General features: G+C 39.2%; 3 protein-coding genes across 3 annotated transcripts in view; 1 reads left to right on the top strand and 2 right to left on the bottom strand.

Annotated features, from left to right (window-relative positions):
- The first annotated feature begins 800 nt into the window (after nucleotides 1–800).
- On the top strand, nucleotides 801–10,974 carry LOC128615281 (IQ calmodulin-binding motif-containing protein 1-like). Its single transcript, XM_053637221.1, has 13 exons — nucleotides 801–1,102; nucleotides 1,235–1,400; nucleotides 1,478–1,598; nucleotides 2,009–2,102; nucleotides 2,211–2,310; nucleotides 2,912–3,087; nucleotides 3,200–3,306; nucleotides 6,421–6,548; nucleotides 6,703–6,845; nucleotides 7,126–7,274; nucleotides 7,992–8,123; nucleotides 8,888–9,044; nucleotides 10,090–10,974. Exons 1-13 carry the CDS (start codon nucleotides 1,015–1,017, stop codon nucleotides 10,305–10,307), a joined length of 1,779 nt encoding a protein of 592 aa, XP_053493196.1. The 5' UTR covers nucleotides 801–1,014; the 3' UTR covers nucleotides 10,308–10,974.
- Nucleotides 10,975–13,163: 2,189 nt separating this feature from the next.
- LOC128615758 (T-box transcription factor TBX19-like) lies at nucleotides 13,164–13,776 on the bottom strand (the record flags this gene model as incomplete). The annotated part of the gene is made up of 2 exons (XM_053638078.1): nucleotides 13,164–13,392; nucleotides 13,583–13,776. Coding segments are annotated over 2 exons (423 nt in total), but the record flags the coding sequence as incomplete, so codon positions are not given.
- Nucleotides 13,777–16,422: 2,646 nt separating this feature from the next.
- The window catches only part of LOC128615757 (T-box transcription factor TBX19-like), a 7,364-nt gene continuing 2,270 nt past the window's right edge, over nucleotides 16,423–21,516 (bottom strand). Inside the window, exons 2-7 of the mRNA XM_053638077.1 lie at nucleotides 21,087–21,351; nucleotides 18,469–18,603; nucleotides 17,498–17,559; nucleotides 16,857–16,918; nucleotides 16,553–16,747; nucleotides 16,423–16,463 (exon numbers count right to left, since the gene is read on the bottom strand). Of these exons, the coding sequence (XP_053494052.1) occupies nucleotides 16,423–16,463; nucleotides 16,553–16,747; nucleotides 16,857–16,918; nucleotides 17,498–17,559; nucleotides 18,469–18,603; nucleotides 21,087–21,351 (760 nt within the window). The remainder of the gene's footprint in view (nucleotides 16,464–16,552; nucleotides 16,748–16,856; nucleotides 16,919–17,497; nucleotides 17,560–18,468; nucleotides 18,604–21,086; nucleotides 21,352–21,516) is intronic.

Here is a 21,516-nt window from a genome sequence, read left to right as displayed (position 1 = left end):
GTTAAGGGTTTTTAGCATAGAATTATCAAATACACAAAATATAATTAACTAGCATTCATGTGAATGGCATGAGGACATTAAGGACAGTCTAATAAGGACAATTTTACTTAATTTTTTTAATGAGTTATTTGTTTCACATCAATAATTTGGATAACAGGATTGAACTTTTAAAGTGACCTTGACCTTGTCAATCAATATCATAATATCATTGACAGTAAAAGGGGGGAAAGAGAGAATTTATTTATTTAATTTAAGTTATTTTCTCACAATCTTCAGAAAATTCCTGTTGAGCATGTGATTTGTGTAATATTGAAAAATATTTCATAGGGGTGGGTGAATAAATGTTTATAACAATGTTTCAGGCATGTAATGTTAACTGCATTCAAACATTAATGCAAAAATAATCCGATTTTTAAGTATTTTAAACAGACTAGTTAGAGTGCACTGATTAAGAAAAAAAAGGTGCTGTAGATTTGATAGCTTTTATAAACGTTTTAAAGCTATTTATGTGAACCATGCACATAGGTTGTTAAGACACTTTACCTATGTTTAAAATGTGTTTTTTACCTTTACATAAATGTAATACAAAAAAGTGTGAGAATCACACTCGTTCACGTCGTCTTCTATTTGTTTATATGTCTGACATGGACTTGAATAAACGACGTTGTAGAAGAGATATATAGTGCTTTACAACAGTGTTATAATCGCACTTTAATCTAAAACAAGAAAAGCATCAGTCTATCTGACATACAGACGTAATGATTTTAAATTGAAACGAGATTATAGTGTGCGCCGTCGCAGATTGATGACGCAAGCGTTGCTTCAGCAACCAAATATGCTGCTTGTGTATGATGAGAACTTGACATTGAAACTCATGTTTAATGAGACTGGGTTTTAATTATTAAATAAAATAATGACTACACGAAGTGGAAGTCATGGCTAGCTCGCATTTGTGTTAAATTAATCGTTTTTTAAACGCGCAAACATTTTTATTAGCAACGCGAGCTAACAAACATGGGGCTGTCAGAAGAAGACGAGCTGAAAAGCCTCGTCGGTAAAAAATCAGAAGAGACTTTTCTGGAAGTCTTGTCAAAGCTGATAGGTAAGTGAACTTTCTGTCATTGCATATAAACTGAGCTTCTTCTTTTTACATCCAGGACATGAGAATAATCTCTACTTTATATTTGTTTGTTTGTTGGTTTATTGCTGTGCAACTGTCCACCCATTTGGAAAGACCTTTTAGGCAGAAAGTCAGTAGGAGACCAGAAGGATTTCGAGAAATGCAAACAAGACCTTTACTACCACGGAGTACTGGAATACTGCTCTGCTGCACTCAAATTCAATCCTGCCAAAACGAAAGGAAGTTATACCTCCATGACACAAATGGCAGATATCCTCAGGTAGGAAGAGACTTCCTCGTGTGCTTTCTGCAATATTTTCGCACCAAGGCATCTGTTTTAATCACTTCTTTCATCAGCACGTGCTGTGTAGGCATCGGTTCTGTGAGAGAGGGAGAAGTGTTTCATCGTCAGTTTCTTCCATCTGTAACTGACAACATCCTGTTCCTTGCGCACCGCATCATGAACAGAGCAATAAGGGTCAGTAGCCTAGTTTCTGCATGATATGATTGAGATCATTTATACACTATCATGCATTCATTCATCTTATATCATTATGTCTTTATCTGATGTAATCTGTCTGTTTAGGAACATCTTTTTTTCCCTCTTAGCCGGCTTCTTAGAGAACACACTCGTCTAATACACTTTGAATGGGATGCCTTTCTAATACAGGGCACCATGCACACACACATACACACACACACACACACGTACATCCACTTACTCATTCACACCTAGGGGCTATTTAGTCTAGCCAATGCACATACTGGCATGTTTTTTGGGAGGTGGGAGGAAACCAGAGAACCCACACAAAACCCACACAGACATTGGGAGATCTCAGCGACCTATGAACTGTGAGACCAGTGAAGTCTTTCTTTCCTCTCCAACAGGATAAAGGACAAACCGAGATGGTCCGTCTCTTTCGGAACGTCTTTAATTCACTCAGCTGGCTTCTTAGAGCTCACACTCGTCTAATTCCTTGTGGTATGGCAAAGTGCTCTTAGAATTTCTTTGAATACAGTACACGAGTTTACTTTATGATGAGGCATATTTTATTAGAGTACTGTTGCACCTGCTCTCTTCTCTTCTCAGTTCTCGACTCCAAATATTATGAGAGTGTACAGATGAGCGACGACGATGAGGTATCGGCAGTTATACTCACCATGTGGTACAATCTGTTCAGGACTAACAGGTAAAGCATTGCCTAGACGTTAGAACTGATCGACATAAGCAGAAGTCTGAATGCTCTACAAGAGCTCTTTTTATTTCCTGTTATACCACAGCGCTATTGAATTCTCAAACCTGATTGGTCAGAAGGATTTGTTTCATTTCTGTAACAGCAGCTCTGACAGTAATGCCTGTAATTCATATTAATGCACTCATTCTAATTGTTTCTATAGTAACAACTAATACATGGACTTGTATGGTGGACACCTCACGTGTAGTTGATGACATGATGTAGTTTTCTGTAATGAGATGTTTATGTAGACTTTTTGGAACGGCTGTCAAGTGTAAAGTTGTAACTTTAGGTTTTCAGCTATGGGAAAGTCTTCAGGACAGAGAACATTGTGCTTTCCTTTTTCTCTGTCACATGACATGCTATGTTTTTTTTTAAGAGAGAAAAATAGAGGCTGGAGAGGGAACAGCCTTTTATAGCTGTTATTACATTAGTAAAGTGGATAAAACATATAAAAGTACACCAGGTCGTGCTTTATTTTAATTATCCCATTGCTGTGGTATTAGAGGAACAAGCCTATAGTGTTTCATTCTTTACTACTGTCTTTCTCCTGCAGTGCACTTGTATCTGAGATGCAAAGTAAAGTGCTGTACAGTATCATGGATGACGTCGTGTATAAAATGTCGAGCAGCGCGAACCCTGTGATCGGCAGCACCGCTGTAAAGATTTTGCTGTTGATCATCGAGCAGAAGAGTCCCTCCATCTTTCTGCAGCCTCACGAACGCTACAAAGGTAACCAGTCGTCACTTCACATCACAAGCGAGTTATAAATGTGTACAGGTGTTTGTAATGTTATTCAGAAACAGCATAAATAAGAGTAAAGCTATCAGATAATGTCCTACAGGGCTGGATGATATGGTGCAGAAGGACTGGCGAGGTAAAGGCTTCGATGCAGCACTGAGACAACTCGTCCATCAACTTCAATCTGAAGATCCCAAAAAACACACTCAGGTTTGTGGGAGATGCTCAGATTCACTATGTAGGCACTTTATTTAGTCTTTCAGGACTCCTGTGTAGATCTGGAGCTGAGAAAAGGGCATGGACTTTATAAAAAAAAACTAAATGAGCCAGTTGTTTCACTACTATTCTCTTTTAAGGACTGATCAACAAAATGGAGTTGATTCCTGTAGTGTGACAAAACTGTGATTGATAATAAAAACATTAAATAATATTTTATCAGGCAGCTTCTTTTTTTATTTTGATTATTATTTCCAGTTAGAGGTGGCATATATAATGGATGTACAGTTGAGGTCGTAAGTTTACATACGCCTTACAGAATCACAATTGTTATTTTGTTTAAAGTATTTTTTTTTTTTTTTACATTTAGTACTGCCCTTCAGAAGCATCATCATATATTTACATGTTTCCCAGAAGAAAAAAATAATAACAATTAACACTCATCGTCCTGTTAAAAAGTTTACACTCCCCTGGCTCTTAATCTACTATGTTCTTCTTGAGCATCAGTGAATGTTTGCACCTTATGTAATAGTCGTGTACGAGTCCCTCTGTTGTCCTCAGTGTGAAACGATGGATCTCAACATTGTATAGTCATTGTTGGAAAGGGGTCAAATATGCAGAAGATGCTGGAAAAGTAAAGAATGTGCAGGACCTGGAGGATTTTTCTGAAGAACAGTGGGCAGTTTAACTGCTCAGGACAAACAAGGGACTCATAAACAACTATCACAAAACATAAAAACAGTCATTGATCATCCACTTAACAACACACAGTGTTAGGAATCAAGCGTGTGTAAACTTTTGAACTGGGTAATTTGTGTAAATTCAGTTATTATTGTGTCTTGTGGACTATATGTAAACCTCTGTTATGTGAAATAGTTTATTCAGGGAAGCACTAAATAAACAACAACATGCAATTTTTATGATCCCTGTAATTTTTTTTAATTATTAACATTTTGCAGATTCTGTGAGATGTATGTAAACTTAAGACCTCAACTGTACACTTGAGTACAAAAGTCTGCACACCCTCACTTTATACTAATAAATCCAATAAGACATTTGATACAAGTTTGGTTTTATAGACTTTCCTTCGTTATCACAAGTAACAGTATGTTTGTTTGTTATATAAGCAATGAAACATGACAGTGTGAACCATTAGGGGGAAAAAATCAACAACAGGGTGGTGTGATGCAGCCCAACGTAAAATTAATTGATTATTTTCTAATAACAAAACTGTTTTATTCCTCTTTAACTACATTAATGCTATCAATTGCAATTTTTTATTTATTGAAAATAGGACCAGACATACATTATCAGTTTATATTACGTCTAGTGTTCCATGAAGGAAGTCAGTTCCTGTTAAAACTTGCATTAAAGCAGCTATAAACCATGTCTCTCTTCATTTCTCTCTCATGAAGTTAATAAGGCAAATAAGTACTGACTGTTACAAAATAATAACAGCTCATTCTCAATAACATGTTAGAACAAGCTCATTAATATAAAGTTGTGATTTGTATTACAGCTAAAACTAGATAGGAAATGTTCGTCACTGATTTTAGCTTGACAAAACCAGTCTGAAAGTTTATAATATTTTTCAGTTTGAAATCTGCAGGTAATGTGCAGTTTTAAGAAAGAAAGAGAGACAGATAGATAGGGTGCCTATACTTGTAGAGATGATTAGATAGATAGGGTGCCAATACTTGTAGAGATGGATAGATAGATAGATAGATAGATAGATAGGGTGCCAATACTTGTAGAGTTAGACAGTAGTGGTGGGTAGAGCAAGGCTTAGTGGAACACTGAAGCAGTTGAAGCAGATTCATGACTATGACACTTAGTGGTCACTTGCAGGTGTTGATCTGAACAACCTTGACAACGATTCAGACAAACACTGATGAATTGTAACCTACATGTTTGTGTTAAGCAAAGAAGTGTGTGGGGGAGCAGATAGTTCTCGGCTGGTACATTGCTGCCTTGGGTTCAAATCCTGGGTGAAGTGTCCCTGTCCACATTGTTGTAAGAGCCATTTAAAAATTTGTGGGTTTTTTTATTGTTGTGTTTTTTTTTAACGTGTTGAATTTTTAACATCAGTCTGACAACTTTATTAGCTTTGTTTTGTAACCTGTAGGCTCCTCATTGTGAATAACTGTAGGTTATATTAGGCATGAAAAATGAAGATTAATAAATGCAAAACTGTCCAAATTCTCTCTCACCTACTTTTGTTGGTGTCTAATGTCTTCTTTGTTTTTATCAGGACATTTGGTGGGATTTCACGTCATTAAATACCAAGCCATCCTGAGGCGAGCACTGACCATGGATCAGTACAAACACTACCGAATCATTTCAGTTTTATAAACCTACATAATAAAACTGACCGGAGAACAGTTCAAATTATTTATTAAACACTTGTTCATTGGTTCACCTGGAGATCAACACCTCCTAGCGGCGAACCATAGAAATTTCGAAACAGTAATGACGTAACACAGCCTCTTTTGCTGAAATCACGTGAATTGCCCAATATGATACACAAAACGAACCACTGATTCGAAACAAAAGACTCGCAGATTTCCAAGCTTCATGGAGCAGTGTTTTTAAGGCTCCCATCACTATTAGATAGATATTAACTAGGGAGCAAGTACTTCTAGAATTGGGTAGATGGATAGGTTGCCAATAATTATAGAGTTTAATAGATATATAGATAGATGTAGCTGGTTTTAATATGTGGTTTGTAATGTAGCTGCAACATTTCCCTGAATAATAGCGGTAATTTTGATCAAAATGCTGATTCTGTAACTTTGGCAGTCCTAAAAATGTGCCCCACTATTCTAAGCATTCTAATGCACTATTTGCCCCAGTGCATTCTTATGGTGCCCCCTGGTGGCGTGGGGGAGCTAAGTGACACCTTCAACAAAAAACTTTCAACAACAGTGTTAGTGCCAAAGCCTTTGAATAAATGTTGTGTGAAGTTTAAAAAGAAAATTAAAATGGAAATAATAAATAAAACAGATGTAATTGGGACCTAATTTTTTTTAAAGTGTGGTGCATTATTGTTGTTGTTGTTGTCATAATTAATGTTGTTGTTGTTGTTGTTGTTGTTGTTGTTATTATCAGGCTCAACACTCATCTGAGGAGAGGGTTCAAGCAGCCTGCGTGATCCAGGCTTCATGGAGAGCTCATCAGACCCGATGCAGGCTGAAGAAACTTCCCAGAGCCGTGAGTGTATTACAGCGGAGCTTCAGGTGACTTCTTTCAGTTTTCATGCAAAACTCAAATTTTCACTGTGTTCGATTTAAATGAGTCAGTGTATGATAGTTTCAGCTGTATGTTCTACATGTGTATTTTTATATATATATATATGTATGTGTGTGTGTGTGTGTGTGTGTATGTGTGTAGAGAACGGAGACGCCAGAGGCAGGCAGAGACAGAGAAACGTCTTGCGGAAGAAGAACTGCGTCATCAAGTGCGTCTGCGCAGACAGAGAGCGATCCGGCAGTTCCGCCAGCGGCAGCTGCATCTGATGGAGATTCTGCCTGCAGGTAATACACACGATCACGTACTTAATCTATTTCCGGGAGAAATGCTTTCCACAAATGGTTTTCCATAAATTGTTTTTTTTTTTTTCTTGTAGAGAAATTGTAAATTAGAGGTGCCATTTTGGAGTTATAAATGTTTGTATTTAATAGCAATGCATTAACTGTAATAACCCTGACACACACACCTAAACATTATCTAATGTGCTGCAGGTGACACAACAACCTCATGTCTGTATGTATGTGTGAAGAAAAATGTAATTGTGTGTGTGTGTGTGTGGAGCAGAGCACCTGGCGCGGTTCCTGGGCGAGTTGGAGAACAAAGCAGCTCTGCTGATCCAGAGAGTGTGGAGAGGACACAGAGAGAGACGGCGGTTTGAGCAGAATAGATATCATCTCCGACAGCACAAAGCTGCAGTGACTCTGCAGAGAGCAGTGAGCAAGTCACACACATAACCAAACACACTTTAAACAGTTTAATACACACGTTAAACACAGTTCTAGACTAAAGTTAAGACACGAGGGACTCTGAGCCTGAAATCATTTTACAGATGAAATTACAGATATTGAAAATGGACTATCGTAGATTTTCAGCTACCTAATCCAAATGTTTTTGTTCCGCTAGTATGTGAATAATAATCCCTAATAACCTTTTTTTTGCTATCATAATGTGTGTGAAGTAACAGGTGGTATACTTACACGTATATCGATGATGGAAAAACAGCTTTAGGTTAGTGATTGTTGCCTCCATTAAAAAAACACACATATTAAATGGACAACCCAACTGAGTTGAATTGAGTCAGAACTGAGCAGTTATGTGATTGCAGCCATCTTGTCTTTTATGTTTAATGTTGTAGACATGTTCTGGCTTTTCGCACACATAACAAGTATTGTAGGAGTGTGTAAGCAGTGAAAAAACCTCCAAAATAGGAATCCCTATCATATCACACAAGGATGGAGCTGTATATACTGCATGTGGAGGTTAAAGAGTAGAAAATGGTAAATAGAGTCAGTGCATTTGTTGTAATCGTTTACTTTGGTATAATGAGAAGGTTTAAAATCTGGCTTACAAACGTGCCGCTGAGAATGGCTCATTCTACTTTTTTTCACGGTGTTTGCTCTTGCTTTGCTCGTACCTGTGTGGCTGTTTAGATTCTGGCGTTCCTAAAGCGACGACGTTCTCAGAGGAACTTTGCAGCACCGTGGAAAAGCCCTAAAGGCCTGACTGAGAGCAGGAGGGTAGAACTGAAGAGACAGATAGAAGACCACATCTCTCTTCACCCTGTGAGTCAACACACAGCTGTAGAACGTAACGCTGAATACCTGGACACACAAATGCTGCCGGCTTTATGAACATGTCTCTGTACTATAGTATGTGTGTGTGTGTGTGTGTGTGTGTGTGTGTGTGTATATATATATATATATATATATATATATATATATATATATATATATATATATATATATATATATATATGTGTGTATATGTATATGTATGTGCATATATATGTATGTATGTACGTGTTGCACGAGCTGGACAATAAAGCCATATTGTAAATGCAGTACATTGCTGCATGTTGTCATAGCAACATGTCTTGAAATATGTGCAGCAGCCTGTGAAAATCTTGTACTATCTATAATTCTGAAAACTACAGACTTTACAGATGGAAAATGCTTCTGTTTTGTGTGTATCTCAACCACAAGTTATGTTCTAGCTTTTTAAAGTGAAAAGGGAGAAATTTGAATTAAAAGTTTTCATTCCCACTGTGGCACAGGAGCATCATGGACATTTTAATAACCGATATCTGATCACAAACTGTGATTAGACGTATGTCTGTTTCACTACGGCACGTAGCTATCCAAAGCATGACATTTAAGGTGTGAGGAAATTTTAGATGAGATTGTAATCAGAAATCCTTTACAGTCCCTGGTGCTCGTGCTTTTTACGCCGCCATTTCACGAGACAAGTGCGTTCCTTTGTGTTGATCACGCTCCATAGTCACGGCTCTTGTTTTGTGCAAACACTGCGTGTCCCCTGTGTTTTGCAGTCCTCCGTGGTGTCAGCAGAGGGTACTCTAGTGCTCCATGAGAAAGCTCAGAGCGCGCTGCAGCAGCACCTGATGACCAGAGCTTCGGATCGGGCTCAGGAGCAGCACCGGCAAGCTCTCGTGGCTCAGATCAACACTGACATGGAGCTCCTGCTAAGTAAGGACTTCCTTGACTACCGGTCATGTTAATTTGAAAATCTGAGTGCAATATAATCCATTTTTTTTGATCAAATATAACATTTCCCTGATACTAGTGTAAGTATTATAAGTGCATTAACTGCATTTCCAGACAAGAGTCCATTTGCACCAGTTTGTTTGGTATGAAAATGTGAAAGCTGTTTTTTTATTATAATTTTTTTAAATTCCGGGTCCAGATTATAGTCTCTCATCCACCTCAAAACAGCAGTCTGGTTTTAGTTTAAAGCCATTTTAAAGCACATTTGGCCCCCTTAATACTAGAGTCTGTTTCCAGTAGTGGATCCTGGACTCATCTGTGGTAGTCAATTGAGGGATGAGTGACTGTTTTTCTAGAATCGTCCATGGAGCAAAGAAGGCATTCAGCCACTATAAACTATGTAAGATATTATTTTAATATGAACATTCAGCTTAACCTGCAAACGACTTCTTAAATGAACATTAATTAGGGAAGCATGCCGTTGCTGTGTTAGTTTCTGAGCTTGGGTTACAGTCTATGTGGAGATGTGTGTTCTCTGGGTTTCCTCAGGGTTCTCAGGTTTCCTCCCACATGCTATTAGGTGGATTGGCTACTCTGTGTGTGATTAAGTATGCGATGTGATTGGCGTCCTGTCCCTTTTCCCATTCCACTGCCACTCTGACCAGCATGAAGTAGTTACTGAAAAAGAATCAATGAATGAACAAATGAATAAAAACAATAAAGGGGCATGTTTGCTTTTGAACAAAATTGTGCAATTCTTAGTCTGTGTGAAAATAACAAAGCTGTGATGATGACGCTCTCCTCCAAATGAGCCCAGAATGGATCACAGCCAAATGTGATTGCACAAGTGTGAATGAATAAATGTAAAATGTAATGTTCCTACTTTTTGTGCAGTTAGTGTTTTACTCTTTTTTTTTTCTTCTTCTTCTTTCTTTTTTCTGTTGAAGTTTTTGCATGAAGCATGTAATAAAAGTTTCTCATTATTAGCCCTGGTGACTTTTTTTCCCCCTCTCTCTTCGTCCCTCAGATGCTCCCTCATTGAAAGATATACGCGAGGAAGACTCCTGCCTCTTCCTGAGCCGCTCAGCACCGGTGGCCATGCGTGCCCGGCAAGCCCACAATGCCTTGCTTCAGAGCATGCACCTACCCTGGTGGAGGAGGCTGGGAGACGAGTTCTCCAGTCCGGAGTCACCTTCTCAGAAAGACTACGACGTGGAGTTTGAGACTTTGTATCTGGGCAGCTGACGATCGTTTACAACTGTGTTACTTTTTACATACCAGATTTACACAGCTGTTTTTATGCCTTTACAGTGTTTATCCATGATCCATGAGTTTCATCACAATCTTGATTCCGTACCAGCAAAAGGAACGATATGACGTAAAGAGTCTCATCATTCTCAATTGCAACAATCTGAGTTATTAATAAATCCCAAGTGATCTATTGTTTTGTATGCCCCAGCACTGTTGAATTCTCGAATCTTATTGGTCAAAAGGCATCGAATAATTTTCTGCAACAGCAACGATGGTGATATGTTTCTGTTCTGTTTCAATAGTAACAACTAATCCACAGGGACTCGTAAGGCATAAATGGATGTTGCTTTTTTTTGTTTAACAAAGAAAATTCGTCACCGTTGATATGGCAAAGTTTTCTGTAAGGAGCGGTTTATTTAACGTTTATGGAAGGAGTCTCCATTGTCAGGTCCACAAAATGAAATGTAGGCTTTCAGGCTTTCATGCTTTTCTGTAATATGTTTTGCAACCCGATTAAAAAAAATTTTTTTCCACAAACAGATTTCAGTAATGTTAATGACCGTCTCTGAGGAGAGAGGATATCACATTCATTTCCCCCGCCTGTTATTTCCACATCTCTCACTCCATCTCAGGTGTATAATTGAATCCTGGACCTTGGCTTCAAACCTCTCTAAAGCTTAGGAGTGTGTGTGTGTGTGATGCCCACAGTGCTGCAGGCGCATGCCAAGGCCCCATTCACAGGGTGCCTGTCATTATTTCATTACACACATGTGAAAACAACAGAGTGGTCCACTCCACTCGCGTGATTAAAATAACATTTTCAAGAGAGGAAAAATATGATGGAGGTATAATTATCTCTTTATGCACTGTTTTACAGCAGCGCATAAATAAGACCTGCTTTTTGGCGAAACCTGACAGCTGTGTGTGTGTGTGTGTGTGTGTGTGAAGGGTTAAAGTACAGGATAAATGCATGAACGCTACGCCTTCTAAAGATCTGCCACGCTAGAGAACGTCAAAATGGGGCTTAATTTGATAACTACTCCAAAGCGCAATTACACCCATCCCTAATCGCTGGCTAAGTTTCATTTTATCATGTACGAATGCTTCTCTTATTGTCAGCGTCTCCGTTCCTTGATAATGGCGCACAGAAATTGCGGTTTGGGAGGACAGGCATGATTGTCCTAGGACATCCATACGAATAAACGTAATGCAAGTGAACACAACTCATTCGTAGTTAGCCGTGCTTTTATTGTTCAGAAGTTACACATGTTAGCAAGCACCATGATGAATTAGAATAGAGGAAAGTATGAGTAAAGAGCATCCGGGCTTATATGCGTTGTACCTTAACGACAGAATTATGCTGCATTACAATATTACAGTAATAAGCCACAGACATCACATGAAGCTCCCAACCCCCCCAAAAAACATATATTTTACACTTAAATGTACATTAAGTAAAATGCCCCAACATTCAGAGATTATAGAAGCCAGGGTTGCCAGGTCCACAGGTTGGGAATTTTGCATATTTAGATTAATAGGTAGAAGCCAAATAGAGGTTACTTTTATAAATATTTTGGAGTTGAATAAATTGGACTGGTTATGTTATGCAGACCTGGCAACCCTAATTAAAGGTCCAGACCTTTACAGATAAAGCTGAGACGAAATAAAAATATTTGTAGGGTTTTGTCCATCGTTGGTTCCTTCAGCTACTAGAGTCAAAATGTCAAATGTAAGTCATAACAGCATTGCTGTATGTACAAGCACGAAGCCATTGCAAACGCAAGCATTTTCAATATATAACGAAACGACTTGCACTATTCATACAATAATCTTAGCGGTTCTACAAAACAAAATGCCATTAGACAACAATAAAAGGTCTCGCTTGCCAATTCGTATGTGGTATGAAAAGATACGTAGGTAAGATTAAGGATAGGGATATGTTTGAGGTTAGAAGTTGTATCTTATCTTACGACTTTCTCAGAATTCTCATGAGGTTAGATTAAGAAACAGCAGCACTTTCACTTTTGCTAGAATGAAGAAATCACATTTTATGATTCATGATGCAACTCCAGTCATAAAACACCACCAATTCAACACACGCGGAATCTCCTGCATTTGCATACTGAAATCTGATTGGCTCTCGTATTTTACATTGCAATAATACTCTTTCAAGCCTTTGTGTAGATTTTAGCCTCCCAACTACACAACAACTGTTTTGTGTCTAAAACCAAGCTGTTTTCACTGTTTTTGTGTGGACGTGAGGTCAAAATGTTTTGCTTTTTTTTTGCCCTGTTGGTGTTTTTCTGTATTTCACCTTCTCTGTCTTTCAATGCTCACGCTTTTAGCGTTATTGTTTAGGCGTTTGACATAACAGTTCATGACATACTATGATACTATGACAGGGCTTTCATGCTCCTATTAGCATTTTCAAATCTTTCTGCATTTCAAACATTTTTTGCATTTTCATGTGAACAGAGAAACTTTTTTTTTTTTTTTTTTAACTGTGTAGACAGGAATTGTTTTGAAAACTACTTTTTCCCTATAGGAACCTAAGATCCTAAACTCCTCCCTGTTTCTTAAAAGAACGTAGAAAGTCTGCAGACTTGAATGAATTCATCTGAATTGATTGAATTTAATTACTGAAAACTTTGATACTCATCATCACAGTAAAGGTGAGCTCCTACAGCTTTCTGTGCATCAGAAAACAGAAATGTACAGGAAATGATTAAGCAGTATTGTTCAAATACACACATGATATTTTGGCAATTAGGAACTCCAAACTGGTGAGAGGTCATGTGATCAACCACATGTACTTGTGCTGGGTTGCACTATCTTTTCCATTAAGCCTGTTTAAAACGAATGGGTGGAGCCTGCTGACCAGCTAGCCCCTCCCACCCTGTTATGATTGGCTTGCTCTGACACATCTGCACTAGTGGGTCCTTGGCCTTGCAGGAGTGAGCACGGTGAGGTGGAGCCTGCATCAGGCCTCTCCTCCTGACACTGGGCGGAGCTCAGAGCACCTCCTGGAGGAGTGGAGGGCATGCCACAGCCACTCACTGTCCACAGGCAGGGGTACTGACTGAGAGAGCAAGGGGGAAAACAAAATTATTTCACATAAAATACCCACAATGACACGTAAACAGACTAATTACGTGCACCAAGAGCACTGAATGAGCAGCAAGGTCAGGATTCAGCCTGGTGGTAAACATGTGATTAATGTTGTATCTCAGGGTGAAAGGTCATTGTGTGAGTGCTGCACCGGTTCTGACCTGCTGACTCCAGGTGAGTTCGTACCAGACGGCACTGACAGCATCGCTGCAGGACCAGGAGATGAAACACCTGTCCATGTCTCGTGGCCTGAGAACACCTGCAGAGCACCTGGACTCAGACCCTCAGACAGAGAGACTACGGAAAGAACCAGAAAATTAAATAACGTGGAGGAGGAGGAGGAGGAGGGGTTGCATGTTCAACATTTATATTAAGTACATTTCTACCTGTACTAACAAAAAAGCCTGGTATGAACCTGAAGCCATATGTTAAGAATACAGACACCTTCAGCAAAGAAAAACAAAGAATAAATAAAAGTAGGAAAATAAAGAGGGAGTGAAAGAAAGGAAGGGGTAACAAGAAAGAAAGAAAGAAAGAAAAGAGAAGAAGGAAAAAAAAAATGAGAGAAATGGTAAGGATTAAGAAAAAAAAGAGACAGAGGCAAAACAAAGAGACACAAATGGGAAACTAAAGCAATAAATAAAGAAGAAGGAAAAAAGAACGAAGTGAAGAGAGGGTGAATAAAACAGAAATGAATAGGAAACTGAAATAAAGAAAGAAAAAGTGAAAAAGGACAAGAGAAAGGAAATAAATTGTCAGTATTAAAGAAATAGAAAAGGACCAGAGAAAGGGAAAGAACTGGTAAGGATTACAGAAAGAAAGAAAGCTAAAAAGGAAGAAAAAAGAAAAGCAAATAAAAAGACAATAAAAAGAGACAAATGGGAAACTAAAGCTTAAAAAAAAGAAAGAAAGAAAAACTGAAAAGAAAGGAGTGAAGAGAGGGTGAATAAAACAAGGAGAAACAAATTGGAGAAAGAAAGAAAGAAATGGAAAAATAAAGAGATGGTGAATTAACCCAAGAGACAAAGCACAAAGAGAAAAAAAGAAGGAAGGAAGAGAGAAATAAAGAGAGGGTGAACAGACAGAAAGCAGGAAGAGAGAAAAAGGAAAGCAAAGGAAAGGAAAATAAACAAAAAAGGGAGAAGAAAAGAAAGATTTTTAAAAGTTTAAATAAAGAAAAAAATAAGAAGTGTTAGAAATAACATTATAGTACAGTAGTCGGCCTCATTACTGCTGCATCCTCACGTTCTATCAGTGAGATACAGTAATAGTGAGATACAGTGTCCTCCACTAATATTGGCACCCTTGGTAAATATGAGCAAAGAAGGCTGTGAAAAAATAAGTCTTTATTGTTTAACCTTTTGATCTTTTGATAAAAAAAAAAAAATCACAAATACACTCTGCTCTCATGGATATCAAACAATTACAAACAAAACACAGATTTATCAAAAAAAAAAAAAAAGCTTTGTTAAATATAGGTGTGCAGATATTATTGGCACCCTTTCAGTCAATACTTTGTGCTACCTCCCTTTGCCAAGATAACAGCTCTGAGTCTTCTCCTATAATGCCTGATGAGGTTGGAGAATACATGGCAAGGGATCTGAGACCATTCCTCCATACAGAATCTCTCCAGATCCTTCAAATATCTAGGTCCACACTGGTGGACTCTCCTCTTCACTTCACTCCACAGGTTTTCTATGTGTTTCAGTCAGGGGACTGGGATGGCTATGGCAGGACTTTGATTTTGTGGTCAGTAAACCATTTTTGTGTTGATTTTGATTAATGTTTTGGATCGCTGTCCTGATGGAAGATCCAACCACGGCCCATTGTAAGCTTTCTGAAAGAGGCAGTCAGGCTTTCATTTAATATCTGTTGATATTTCATAGAGTCCATGATGCCATGTATCCTAACAAAATGTCCAGGTCCTCTGGCAGAAAAACAGCCCCAAAACATTAAAGATCCACCACCATATTTAACCGTGGACATGAGGTACTTCTCCATATGACTACCTCTCTGATGTAGGTGACTTCAGATTGTAGTTTTGGAGACTTTATGACCCCAGGACACAACTAACTAGACACATGTCCACAACTAGACACATGTCCAATTCCAGGTTGATTCATAACATTTCCAGTTGACTGGAACTTCTTAAATATTGCCCTGATGGTGGAAATGGGCATTTTCAATGCTTTTACTATTTTCTTATAGCCACTTCCCATTTTCTGAAGCTTAACAACCTTTTTCTGCACATCACAGCTATATTCCTTGGTCTTACCCATTACTATGAATGACTAAGGGAATTTGGCCTATATGTTACCTTATATTCATACCCCTGTGAAACAGGAAGTCATGGTTGAACAATTTCCTGTTCCTAGTTACCCAGGTGTACTAAAAAAATGTCAAATATCAAAGGAAATATGCATCAAATATATTTTTCTCATATGAATACATAGGGGTGCCAATAATTATTGCACACCTATATTTAACAAAGATTTTTTTTGATAAACCCATGTTGTGTTTGCAGCTGTTTGATATCCATCCATCCATCTACTACCGCTTATCCTTCCTTCAGGGTCACGGGGAACCTGGAGCCTATCCCAGGGAGCATGGGGCACAAGGCGGGGTACACCCTGGACAGGGTGCCAATCCATCGCAGGGCACAATCACACACCCATTCATACGCTGCGGACACTTTGGACATGCCAATCAGCCTACCATGCATGTCTTTGGACTGGGGGAGGAAACCGGAGCACTCGGAGGAAACCCCCACAGCACGGGGAGAACATGCAAACTCCGCACACACAGGGCCACGGTGGGACTCAAACCCCCAACCCTGGAGGTGTGAGGTGAACATGCTAACCACTAAGCCACCGTGCGCCTGTTTGATATCCATGAGAGTATTTTTGTGAATTTTTTAAACAAAACAGCACAGCACCGTACAACATCAGAATCATCGTTAATCAAGGTGAGAAATATGTGAACTGATCGGTGCGTGTTTTATTCAGCAGTCAAAGCGAATCAGCAGCAGGGATTTCTTTCTCTCTGATTAACAAACACCAGAAAATACACTACCCAAATCTGAATTAAACACAGAGACCTGAACACCTGGTGTGCACCTGTGTTGTGTTTACCTGAATTGTGCGCGCGGTGGTGGTGGTGGTGATGGTGGTGCAGATACGGAGGTGGGTACGGTGTGGCACGATGTCCATGTAGACTGGAGTAGTGTTTGTAGCCATGATGCGGGGTCAAAGGCAAACCACCTGCGTAGGGGAAGTTACTGCTCCCAGAGGAACAAAAGGAGTCTGGGTTTGAAATATACCAACCACCTAGAAACCAAAACGCAGAAGAGGTGAGACAAGCTTCCTGGACTGATCCCGGACTGAACATGAATCCGAGTTGCTACAGTGGGGTTTGAAGAAAAGCTCAAACACGTACAGTGTGGTATGCCCACATGTTGGTTCTCAGGAGGAGGTTCTAGAAGGTTCTTGGGGTGGCTCCTGCAGATTAAGCAGACTTTAATCATCAGGAAGTTGTTTCTCAGAACATTATATGTACTCATAAACTGACAAAGCATACGACGTGTCATTCTTTAATAAATAAATACAATTATTATTGCAGCCTAAATTCAATCTATTCGTCTGCTATAAGTAAGAAATAAAACACTTGATGACGTTTGCACAAAGATCATCCGATCATTCATCGAGAGATAACCATCAGAGAGTTAGCGCACAGCTAATCAGAGCCGGGGCCTTCTGATGATCAGCGGTGTGTTACAACTCACACATTCTTCATCATACATGCTCCAAATGTCTCACCCTCACTTCACACTGCCTCTCCAACAAGCTCCTTACTCATCCCCTCACTCGATTCCCAGCGTAAACGATTAATAATTACTCGCTAATCACTGCTGATTTCGCACAGTTATGCTAGCTTGACTAGTGCTAATGTCTGCTATGATACGATTGTGACGCTTTGTTGCACTGATTGAGAATTCAAATACGGGAAAGCTAAATACAGTCGAATAAAACTGGGCATTAATTGTTGAATAGCTCGAATAAAATGGAGATTAAAATTACCTTTCCTTAGCATCCAGGAAGGCCTTGGCGAAGGGATTATATTTTATCTTCAGAGCAGTTATCTGTTATAAACAGGGTAAAAATGTTTCATGTAAAAATACTACAGATAGATACATACATAGAAACATTTGAGTGCAAAAGTTTGTATACCCTACAAACTAAATTTTACAACGAAAGTAATATTTTGTTTACAAATTATAAAGTATATTTGCATATAAATATATGTATCGATAAAAATACCATCCAGGAACAATGGGGAAGGGGGGGGGGGGTTGGGTTGCAAACATTTGCACTTAGCTGTAGATAGTTACCATTAGATACAGGTGAGTGGAAGTCTACAATTCTGAGCCTGGAGACTTAGAGGTTTATAGCATAATGATTGGGGGTTTTTCGTTGATTTATTTTATTTTATTTTATTTGTTGTCCTATTGCTGGATACAACAACATTTAATTTCAATTTGATGGAAATGAAAAAAAAAACTTTAAAATATTTTTTTTTATACAACTAGAGGTACTTTTTTCATTTCCACTATCCAGAAACCATGGGGGGTGCAAACTATTGTAGACAGATAGATAGATTTTATATAGGCCCAATTTGGACATTTTCACTTAGGGGTGTACTCACTTTTGTTGCCAGCGGTTTAGACATTAATGGCTGTGTGTTGAGTTATTTTGAGGGGACAGCAAATTTACACTGTTATACAAGCTGTACACTCACTACTTTACATTGTAGCAAAGTGTCATTTCTTCAGTGTTGTCACATGAAAAGATCTAATCAAATATTTACAAAAATGTGAGGGGTGTACTCACTTTTGTGAGATACTGTATGTATGTAGATAGATAGATAGACAGATAGATAGACAGATAGATAGATAGATAGACAGATAGATAGATAGATAGATTGTATATGTATGTATGTAGATAGATAGATAGATAGAGAGATAGATAGACAGATAGACAGACAGACTGACTTCCTCATTCTGGTAGGCTGTTACAGCGATGAACTGGGTGTCAGTGAAGGAAATGTTGGTCACCATCCTGTGGCTTCCTCCCACACGGACAATGTGGATCTGTGGCTTGTACTTGTGGAGAGAGTTCAGCATGATCTATACCACAGAGAGAGAGAGAGAGAGTGTGTGTGTGAGAGAAAGAGAGAGAGAATGAGAATAAGGAGATAATTGGACAATTAAGCAGGGAATAAAACACTTGGGTGTGCTGTTATAGAAAAATAATCGGAGATGGGGAGGTGTGATGTGGCCTGATGTGTAGCGGATTTCTGTTACCACTCTGAAGTTGATTATTTTCCTATAGCAGCACGTCCTGAAATGTTTTATTCTTTTTATACCACAGCAATTTGCCACAAATGACAATTTTGCATGTATTAAAGATGTTGCATTTTAAATCATTTATAATTAAGTACAATTAATGTTGTGGAAGATCCATAGGTCCTGTCTTCACTTATGGTATAGCAGCTATAAACAGTAGTTCCCTCAACCACCTCTTTATTTCTCTCTCTCTTGAAGTTAATAAAGCAAATAAACAAATAACTTGTCATGTTACCGAGAAATCTGAACCAAAATTTTTCATGTTTTTTTTGACCGTTGACAAAAAATAAACCACTGACACTAAGACACTAGAGACTCCTTCTATAAATCCAAGTATCCCCTTACAGGAATCTTTACTGTATTGATGATTTTTCTTTGATTTAAATCAGTTTATTATTAACTTTCGATTATTTGAATGTCTACCATACAAGTGTGTGAATGAGCTGTTACTATAGGAAAGATAACAATCGAGAATCGAGAACTGTTGTATAAGTGTCTACATTTAATTACTATAGCTACTATATATGTGCGTACACTGACTTTGTTGTACCTCTGATCAACCCTGGGGCACAAAACACACAACATTTTCCAGCATATATCTATGAAATATCCAGCGACGGGGTGGACAAACTGTTTTTCATTGTAATTGACAGCTTTACTTCACCTTTCACTTGAGGGGCAGGTACTCATCGGTATGGCTACATGGCAGCGAAGGGCTTTGTGTGTGCTTTTCTCTCCACTACAGCTGATGATGTGGGGGGTTTTTTTTCTCTTTTTTTTGCCTCACATCTAAGGACTGATGGCTAAATTTATTTTGCATAGAAAAAACACACGTAATTACCATAATGTACAAATAACCACGGCAATTATTTCATTTAGAGCCGGTTCTCTCTCGGCGGCCTCTCCGCTGCCAACACTGCATTTAAAAACGCTGGAGAAAGGGAGTGGAGCGGAGGAGAGGAGACGAGAGGAGAGGAGAATGGGGCGGCAGTGGTGGTGGTGGTGGTTTTGGGAGGAGGAGGTGGTCTGGTGGTGGGGAGTTCATGTTAATACCACTGATAATTTTGCAGAGGAGTCATACTCGAATGGAGCGTGCTGGAGCACCTCAAATGAAAGCCCTCCGATGACTGGCTGAAGTAGAGCGTGCTCCGTCTGAACCGCAGGAAGTGCATTAAATGGGAAAAGTGGCAATTAAGAGCTGTTTATTCCTGTTTACATGCAGTCCCCGCCAAACAAAGGGGCTCCATAGGTGAAGTGGACGCTGAGGAGAGCACTAATTGTATAAATGCACACTTGATATTTCCCCGCAGCAGCAGACGGGATGATTAGAGGCAGCTCAAGGCTCCTAAAAGCTCCCGAGCTCCTGCATGGACATAAGAGCAGCCTGATGGCTGAGAGTCTGAGCAACAGAACGAGGCACACAACGTGAAATCACGCATCTGTGCAAAGTGTGTACAGACTTTGTTGGGTCTTTCTGCTTGGATTTCATCGCTCGATTCGCAAGGCAAAGACTTTTTACATTTCTACATGCGTTCAACTGTTTAAAGACAAAAAAAGGATGTCCCATAATTTTACAAGGACGTCTCGAAGTCTCAAATCATGCACACAGTCAAAAACAAGACACGGGACAAGTCTCCTAAAATAAAGGAACAAACTGTGGGAAAAATCACATCACATTTCACGTGATTGCACGTCAGGGTGCACGTTTCACCATGTTCTGACCTAAAATTGCACTCAAGTAACACATACACAATATAAAAGTGTGTGTGGGAGTGTGTGTGTGTGTGGGGGGGGGGGGGGGTTAATTCATATACGAAGGTAAATTAATAATGCGTGAAAATCACAGGAGGAGAAATAAAATCTCAGACCCTTTGAAAGCTTAACATGAAATTATTCGTATTAACAATGTAAAAAAAAAATCCGTGAAAATAGTTTAATAAGGTGATGAAATGACGTGAAAATTTCATGTGTGAAAAGAAATAAATCGTGTGGAGAAAAATGACGTGTGTGTGGGGGGGCACATTCCTTACATGTAGAAACAAAACAAAAATATCGATAAATGTGAACCTGGAACATGGAAAAATAAATGCACATGCTCTGTATGTGGATAATTAACACAAAAAGGGTTAAAGGTGACAAAAAATTCCCATGTGGATTTTGTGTGACTTTTCTATAAGGGACTACGGTATCAGATGAACTTAATTAGGACTGTCACAGAGCTGGACACACACAGGAACACCAGAAGTAATGTGTAATTACAGCACCTGTCCACCTCCATTGAGTTTGTTGGTCAGTTTGACTTTACTGAAGGACACCGGAGCCTTCATCCAGTGGGCACCAAAGTTCGGAGAGTCGGGGTGGATGTACACACAGCTGTGACTGTGGGGTTCAGGTTTGCCAGCAGGCACCCACTCGCCGTTCACGTACTTCCAGCGGTGACCATCAGCTGGGCTGAAGTCCAGGAGGAAGGAGTACATGGCATTGGGGTCCAGACCAGACACGCTCACCTTCAGTACCGGGAACATCCTCCTGGGGGAAAGTGGAGACGGTGGTGTGTGTGTGTGTGTGTATGTGTGTGTGTGTGCGCACCACAATTCAGCATGAAAATGATTCCTATTGTCACGCACAAACACAAATATACACACTTGCCAAAAACTCAAACAAAGCACAAAACATCATCTCATCTATTCAGCG

Source organism: Ictalurus furcatus, chromosome 12 (assembly GCF_023375685.1).
Source record: "Ictalurus furcatus strain D&B chromosome 12, Billie_1.0, whole genome shotgun sequence".
NCBI lineage: Eukaryota > Metazoa > Chordata > Actinopteri > Siluriformes > Ictaluridae > Ictalurus > Ictalurus furcatus.
This window is presented reverse-complemented; position numbering and strand designations above follow the sequence as displayed.

Coding starts and splice junctions, on each gene's coding strand:
- LOC128615281 (XM_053637221.1), top strand. CDS start 1,015: ATGGGGCTGTCAGAAGAAGACGAGCTGAAAAGCCTCGTCGGTAAAAAA. Junction 1,103..1,234: donor AGTCTTGTCAAAGCTGATAG/GTAAGTGAACTT, acceptor CCATTTGGAAAG/ACCTTTTAGGCAGAAAGTCA. Junction 3,307..6,420: donor ATCCCAAAAAACACACTCAG/GTTTGTGGGAGA, acceptor TGTTATTATCAG/GCTCAACACTCATCTGAGGA.